This window comes from Hypanus sabinus, chromosome 2 (genome assembly GCF_030144855.1).
Source record: "Hypanus sabinus isolate sHypSab1 chromosome 2, sHypSab1.hap1, whole genome shotgun sequence".
Classification (NCBI taxonomy): Eukaryota; Metazoa; Chordata; class Chondrichthyes; order Myliobatiformes; family Dasyatidae; genus Hypanus; species Hypanus sabinus.
Genome location: NC_082707.1, coordinates 51,649,730 through 51,658,353, shown reverse-complemented (window position 1 = coordinate 51,658,353; position 8,624 = coordinate 51,649,730). Strand labels below are relative to the sequence as shown.

General features: G+C 41.4%; 1 protein-coding gene across 2 annotated transcripts in view; it reads left to right on the top strand.

Moving 5' to 3' along the window:
- The first annotated feature begins 1,779 nt into the window (after nucleotides 1-1,779).
- The window catches only part of pde6d (phosphodiesterase 6D, cGMP-specific, rod, delta), a 68,890-nt gene continuing 62,045 nt past the window's right edge, over nucleotides 1,780-8,624 (top strand). The window contains exon 1 of one of the 2 annotated variants that reach the window (XM_059945786.1): nucleotides 1,780-1,990. In XM_059945786.1, coding sequence (XP_059801769.1) covers nucleotides 1,941-1,990 — 50 coding nt within the window. In that variant the 5' untranslated portion in view covers nucleotides 1,780-1,940. Of the gene's footprint in view, nucleotides 2,041-8,624 lie in introns of both variants that reach the window. The other variant, XM_059945793.1, reaches the window with a different exon arrangement.

Sequence of the window (8,624 nt, the reverse complement as noted above, 5' to 3'; positions counted from 1 at the left end):
TTGTGGCCTCAGATTCTGTATTATCAGCCGCTCCATGGTCTTCATCACGTGTGATGTCAAAGCAACAGGTCTGAAGTCATTCATCTCCCTTGGTTGTGGTTTCTTCAGTACTGGGACAATACAGGATGTTTTCCACTGTCTGGGTACCCTTCTCTGCTCCAGGCTCATGTTGAAGATGCGCTGAAGGGGTTCTCCCAGCTCAGACCCACAGGCCCTCAGTAATCGTGGGGATACTCCATCCGGTCCAGCCGCCTTGCTGGTACAGATCTTCCTCAGTTCACCTTTCACCTGTGCATCCGTAATCTTGGGCGTGGGTAAGGTCTCCTTTGAGTGGCTATTTTCCTGTGAGGGAAGTGAGAGGGAGGACGAGTAGAGAGACAAGCCTGGTGTGGAGTTCTGCGGTGAGGATGAGATTGTGCTATCGAACCTATTGAAGAAGTTATTCAGCTGGTTCACTTTCTCCACATCTCCACTTATGTTTGCCCCCCGCTTTGCACCGCATCTGGTGATGATCTTCATCCCCTCCCACACCTCCTTCATGCTTTTGTTCTGCAGCTTTTGTTCTAGCTTCCTCCTATACTGCTCCTTTGCCCCCCTGAGCTGTACTCTGAGTTCCTTCTGAACTCTTTTAAGCTCCAACTGATCGCCATCTTCAAAGGCCCTCTTCTTCTGGTTTAGGAGGCCTTTGATGTGGCTAGTGATCCAGGGCTTATTATTGGGATAGCAGCGAACAGTTCTAACAGGAACAACAGCGTCCACGCAAAAGTTAATATAGTCCGTTGTGCAGTCAGTGATCTCCTCAACGCCCCCACAGAGCCCCCCTTGCAGTACATCCCAGTTGGTAGATATCTGTGTAGATATGTAAGAATCCATAATATCTGCCTTGTATATATTGCTGAACTTCTTGTACAATTTATAAACAATTACTCATCTTGATCTTTTCCTGAAATCCCCATCAACCACAGGCAAAGGGAAAAACCATGAAGGACTAACAGAGAGTGGTATACTGGGACCATAATCCATATTAAGCAACCCAAGACTTTGTGCTCATTTACATCCCATCCACTTAAAACTGAACATCTTACAAACACAGTGCTCCCAAACTCTGATAATGTTGCTAGTGATGGATGGCCAATTTTATGTCCTCTTACATTAACACAATAAACCAATGCCAACTACAATCTATGTAGATATAAAGTTATTTCCGCCAGTAATGCCAAAATTGGGTATGATTTAATAGCACCACAACAAAGACAGGTTTGATTTAAACAATATACAGTATAAGTTGTGACCTCCTACTCACACCCAGCTAAGCACCTGCGCACATCAAGTGTTTTTTTACACACTTCTCTGGAATTTTATTCACGTGCACCTTCCATGCCAGCCTTATGTCCGTTCACATACCTGGAAACTTTACCTTGTTTAAGAGATTTGCCATACTGAGATCAATTGTGGGTGCAATGTTCCTTTCAGGAAAAACAAATAATTTTGAGTCTTTGCAATAGAAAATTTAACCCCCCACCAATATCCACGATCCTCTCCTTCATGAACAGGTGCCCAACCCATCAACTCCGAGTTGCAGGGATGATTGACAGATAAATTATCCAATCAACTCTGTTATAGCAACGAAGGGCGAGGCTATCAACTATAGCCGAATTTAACCGCTCCAAATCCCGCCTACAAATGCGAATATGCGGCATCATTGGGCTACCGCAAAGCAGCGTCGCGGGTTTTATTGGTTAATATGCCTGTCAATGTTGGTGCGGCCAGCGCTACCCCTACCCATTGGATGAGATTGGGTTGATCGCAGTGAGCGGAACGTTGCTGTGGCGATAATCGGCTTGTTGTTCGTTTTTTTTAAGAAACATATTGACATTACACTTTTGTACCGTTTAATCTCTTTTGTTCTGATTTATCAGAAGACTATCAGAAGATCTGCAATGTCTTCAAAGGAAGACAGGGCTAAAGAGATCCTGAAGGGCTTTAAGCTGTATCCTTTACTGTGTGAATATTTCACTCCATGAAGTGGCGGTTCCCCTGGTAAGTGAGGCCGTGGATTCAGGCCCGGGCCTGCTGAAGGTGTGTGCAGCTAAAATGATTCAACCGTCCGACTGCTATTGTGGATATTGAGCTGAAAGTGACTATCCGCAGAGTAGAGATGAGAAGGCTGTGCCTCAATATCCTCCCTGCTTCAAGGAGAGGGATTTAGGGCAATGACAGCGACAGCAGGGGAAGCCGACGGGATAGTTGTGTTAAATTTGGACGATTCACCTTTGGAATTAAACAATGCTGAAGGTTTAGCTGAAGTCTCAATATAGCTCAATTTGTAAAAAAAAAATTTGAATGGCAGGGCTGCAAAGAATAATAAAAAGTATTCTTTTTCACACTGATTTAAAAAGCTTAATTTAGGTCGTTTTACATTGCTTTAATTGCCATTTCAGAACCATCAGAATCAAATTATTAGCACCAATTTTTATGACGTGAAACTTCTGTCAGTTTTAGGTTAGGTATGACATGTGTGATTAGATTGTAAATTAACTACGTTCAGTCAAAGGGTACCTGTCCTTTTAAACCTAAAATGAATATTTCAGTATGTTAAATTTACTATTTTAAATCAAGGGACAAGATACTAGCATGATTAGTTTGTAAGTTCTAAAGATATTTTTACTAAATTAAGCAGAAGATATGAAGCAAATTATAAACTGGAAGGAAAGGACAAAAGTGGTAATCTCTGGATTACTGCTTGAACCTTGTCCAAACTGTTATAGGATAAATAAGACCAGAGAACTCAACCTGTGACTCATAAGATTAGTGTGGGGATAACATTTCAATCAGTGGGACACTAATGCCAGTGTGGGAAGGTGGGAGCTCTTACATAGGGATGTGCTTCATTTGAATTGGGTTGGTACCAATTTTGCAGTATATTGACTGACCAGTTCTGTAGATAATGCTTTCATAATCAGATTTATTATCATTGTCTTATATGAAATTTGTCATTCTGCGGCAGCAGTACAGCATAAAAGCATAACATTACTATAAATTACAGCGTAAATAGTGCAAATATGAAGTAATGAGATGGTGGATTTCCTTAATACTGTGTTTGGAGGCAGGAGGCTTCCAGTGAGGGGAAATTTAGTAAGCTGAAAAATAATAGATGTTGGTGCAGTATAGAAAGTGGGTAATGATTGCCAGAGTCTGATGGAAAAACAGGGCACATAAATGTGTAAGTACAGTATAACCAGTTGGAATCAGAGTGGAGAAAAATGGTAATGAGACAAAGTTGAGAGTTGTTTCATTGACTGTATGTAGCATTCGTGACAGAACAGGTTCATTAATAGCACACTAGACATTAAGGGACATGATCTGATAGCCATTAGGGAGATGTGGTTGCAAAGTGATCAGCTTTGGGAATTAATTACTCCAAAATGTGTAGGTTTCAGACATGATGGAGAACACGGCGGATGAGGCTGAGTTGCTCTGATATTACAGGATGGGATAAAGGCTGTGGTTAGAAAGGAAGATACTTAAATTAGATAATTAAGAGGTGGGTAGCTGGATCTAAGAAATGCAGGATGTAGTATAAATCAGGTGTGTAAGGTACAGCAGGCAGTGAAGAAAGCTAATGGCATGCTGGCCTTTATAACAAGAGGAATTGAGTATAGGAGTAAAGAGATCCTTCTGTAGCTATACAGGGCCCTGGTGAGACCTCACCTGGAGTATTGTGTGCAGTTTTGGCCTCCAAATTTGAGGAAGGACATTCTTGCTATTGAGGGAGTGCAGCGTAGGTTCACAAGGTTAATTCCCGGAATGGCGGGACTGTCATATGTTGAAAGATCGGAGCGACTGGGCTTGTATACACTGGAATTTAGAAGGATGAGAGGGGATCTGATTGAAACATATAAGATTATTAAGGGATTGGACACACTAGAGGCAGGAAGCATGTTCCCGCTGATGGGTGAGTCCAGAACTAGAGGCCACAGTTTAAGAATAAGGGGTAGGCCATTTAGAACAGAGATGCGGAAAAACTTTTTCACCCAGAGAGTGGTGGATATGTGGAATGCTCTGCCCCAGAAGGCAGTGGAAGCCAAGTCTCTGGATGCATTCAAGAGAGAGTTAGATAGAGCTCTTATAGATAGCGGGGTCAAGTGATATAGGGAGAGGGCAGGAACGGGGTACTGATTGTGTATGATCAGCCATGATCACAGTGAATGGCGTTGTTGGTTAGAAGGGCTGAATGGCCTACTCCTGCACCTACTGTCTATTGTCTATTATCAATCTGCATAGACTAGATACACCAAATAAGTAGTAATAGTGTGGACAATAAATTTGTGCTGTATTTAAATAGTTTTTTCATTCAGTATGTTGTGGAGCCTGTATGGGAAGAAGCTACTATTGTATAACATAGTTGATAACCTGGTAGTTAGAGTCTTTAAGGAGCAATGATCATGATAATAGAATTCAATATGAAAACTGAAGGTGATTGTAATTTGGTATGAAACTGGGATTGGAAATCTCAGTAAAGTACTCTGAAGGTGTGAAATGGCACAGATACAGCATGCTGAGAGACTCCTATTTTTAGAATGTAGTTGTTGTTACCTTTTTTAAAAAGTTGCCCATTTAGACTGCAATATGATTTGTTAATTTTTGTATACTTTTTTGGTTTTATGTTGTCTTTAACTTCCATTGTCTTCCACACTTGCCTCATCCTCCATTTAGAATGTCATTGCTTTGGGAAGAAATGATCCTGCATCTTCTGCCATTTCTGTTCTACAATGATCCTGCTAGGGTCCCTTTCCCAGACATCCCACCCTGCAAAAACTCATTTTAGGGAGGTAGCACCCCCGCCCCCCGCAACCCCATATACCGCGCCCCCCCAGTCGGCCTCCAAGGGTGTACGTATTACTTTGTTTAGTGATTTTGTCTAATCTGTAAACCAAGTTGGGTATATGCAGAAAATGTGACATTAAAATATGTACTTGTATTATCATGGAGTTTTTTTTATTCTATTACAACTTTAAGCAAGTCTACAGGGAGTTTGGCCCATCACGTAGGACATCAATAGAGTAGCTCCTTAGCAGCTAGCCAGCTAGTTTATAACGTTAGCTATGCTAATGATTGAATGACACCTGTTAAACTCACCTCAACATGTCTTTTACAGTCATTTAACCCACTATGGGCAATAGAAAAGTCACAGTTGCGAACAGTGCAGCGAGCAACACTGTCAGTATTTTTGACCCCTATTAGGCAGGGGTTCACTTTAGTACGTTTTATATTTTCTGTTTTTGGAACACTCTGCCATGGCGCTGCAGGACATTCAACTGAACTGATGGACAATGAAAGAGAGCGAGAGGTTGACTAAAGCCTGCCCACAGAGAACTAATAGGTCTACTTAGCACAAAGAGAGACCAATCAAGGATGCTCCCCCTCCCCCTACCAAGAATCGGTCTCCGGGATGTTGCGGGTGTCAGGGAGCCCCTGTCAATATGCGTGAGACTTCCAGGAGAGGTGGGTTGTCAGCTTTCCAGTCATCTTTGGCCAGCTCCCCTGTGGGGACTCTGTAGCTGCTTTACTCAACAGTAATACCTATACATTTTATTTTAGTTTCTCCTTTTCAAACAGCAGGGTGAATTCTATCACTGCTTCCTAGGTATTGGTCTTACCTTAAGTTCTCCTAATCAAATCTGGTTCACTGCACAACTCCAGATCCACAATTGCATTTTCCCTAGTGGGCTCATCCATAAGCTGCTTTAAAAAGTTATTTCTTGGGCATTCTACAAATACTTTCTCCTGGGATCCTGTCCCAACCTTATTTTCCCATTCTTCCTGTATCTTGTTGTAATTTGTTCCCCATAATCTGGCTACTAATTGGACTACGTTTAACTCCCATCAGGATCTTCTTACCCCTACACTTTCTTAACTCTACCTACAACGATTCTGCATCTTGGATCCGATGTCACTTCTTGCTAAGGAGTTGATTGCACTTTCTACCAATAGAGCCAGCACCACACCCCTCTGCCCACGTTCTTGTCTTTTGATAGGATGTGTATCCTTGGATGTTTATCTTTCGCAGCTGATTTTCCTTTCAGCCAGGACTCTTGAGGCCCACAATGTCACTCCTACCAACTTATAATTGCACTGTTCGCTCACCTACCTTGTTTTATGTATTGCTTGCATTCAAGTATGACATCTTCAGTCCTGTATTCACCGACCCTCTTCTCAAATTGTCTCCTTGTTGCCTGAAGTTAAATTCGTATTCCCTTCCAGACTTTGTCTTATTTTTAATTCTGGAGACCTTAGTAACCTCTCCTGTGCACTGCTTCCCTTAACTTTTCCAATTTGTTGAACCCCTCCCCCCACCTCCCCACTATTTAATTTAATGCCCAGTCCTTAGTCCTTGTTATGTGAACCACCAGGATCCGGTCCCATCATGCCTTAGGTGGAGTCCATTTCATCAGGACAGCTCCCACCTTCCCCAATACTTGTGCCAATGCCCCACAAATTCAAATCCACTTCTCCCATGCTAACCTTTGACCCTCACATTTAACCTTCTCACCTTACTGACCCTATGTTAATTTGTACACTGCTTGGGTAGCAACCCAGAGATGATTGCCTTTTTGTTTCAGCTTTAATTTAATCCTTATCTAGTTATCTTTTCTCAGCAGAACCTCTTTCCTTGTTCCACCTACATTGTTGCTACCCATATGGACCATGATAATTGGATCTTTCCCCTCTCAATCAAAATTCCCCTTTTTGCTCTGATGAGATGTTGTGAATCTGGGCAACTGGCAGGCATGAAGCCTTCAGGAGTGTCAATCCTTGTGTTTACTCCGTTGACTATACTATCTCCAATTACAACTCGATTTTTCTTCCCTTGCTCTTCCTTGAATCTGGTGGCTTCTTCAAAATCGTACTCAGAATCTTTCTTACTGTTGGCAGAATCAGTTCTCCAATTGTATGAGGCTTTCCAGATTTAGCAATGAAAGGTTGGATGAAACATGCAAACCTTAATTATTTTGTTGTGATGTGCTGTGATATGTTTTTGAAGTGTTTTACTTTTCTGAAAGTTTTCATGAAATGACTGAAAATAAGCCAAGTTCTTATTTGCTCTATTCTCTTCAAATGTTCCAGGAACCTGGACAGTTTCATCGCCTCATTTGAAAAACTTTTTCACACAACAGCCACATTGGCTGCTGTTGCTTGCTTGGTGCTGGTATAAATTCATTTTTCAGATACTCCACACTATACTGCCTACACTACTTTTTTCATTTAGTCTGTTTCTGCCATTTTCATTATGGATTAATGACCACGGTTAATTGCCTATTGTTTAACTCCAACCTCATGCACTGCATTCAGTAAAGGGAAAAGTATGATGTCACTATAGCTCAGGCAAAACCTGACTCTGTCTGAAGGTACATAAAGTGGGGCAGCAATATCTCAGTTGGGCTGCGGTCTAGAAAAATGTAGTCAAGGCCATTCGAAAGAGCAGATTTGGAACTTCACCCGATTGAATGCCATACCTTAATTCACATGAACTGTGTCATGGTGTGATTAGAGTATGGGAATAACACCAGCTAATAGAGTACTCCTACATTAGTGAACAATAATAATACATAGATCTGGCCAGAAAAAACACAATTTCTTCAGTCCAGATTTCTCATGATATGCCAAATACAGAAACGTCGCATTCCTTTTCAACAATTATAACGTGCTTTGAGCAAAGTCTAAGAGAGTGGTGGGTTATCAAGAAATGAGTTGATCACAGTCCTGATGATCACAGTCGGCCCAAAACGTTGACTGCACTCTTTTCAATAGATGCTACCTGGCTTGCTGAGTTCCTCCAGCATTTTCTGTGTGTTGCTGTTGATATATATTTGGATTTTCAGAAGGCATTTCACAATGTGCTCAGAGCTTATTAAACCAGAGTTCAAAATTTTTGTCCACAGTGTACTGGTGTAGATTAAAGGCCGACAGAAGGAAATTGGTTTGAATGAATTTTGACTAGTGAGGTGCTTCAGGAATAGCTACTGTTCACAATCTGTACCAATGATTCAAATGAAATGGCCTTGTGTAATATATTGAAGTTTGCGGATGATACAAAGCTGGATGGCAGAGCAGCTTTGGGAATGTAGACAGTTGATTGGACAAGTTTAGAGAATTATTTAGAAAAAAAAGTGAAGTAAAACTAGTAAGAAAACTTTCTGATGCAGAGAAATGTTTAAGTAGTAAAAGATGGAAAGGTGTTGCATTCACAGGGACCTGGGTGTCCATGTACACAATCAAAAAGTTTCAGGTTTAGCAAAAAACCAGGAAGACAAACTGTATGTTGGCTTTCTTTGCAAGAGGTCCTGAGCACACAAATGGAGATGTTTTATTTCATTTATATAGTACTGTGATATGACTACGTTTGGAATATTGTATATGGGACTGGTATCTCTAAGGAAGGATATTCTTGTGATAGAAGCAGTGCAGCGTAGGTCGCTATACTGACTTTTAGGGTAGTGGATCTGTCATGTGAAAAGATATTGAATAGATTGACTCATCCTTTCAGTTTGGAAGACGGAATTGGGCAAAATTCTTGCAGGACTTGACAAGATAAATATGGAGCTGATATTGCCCCTTGTAGG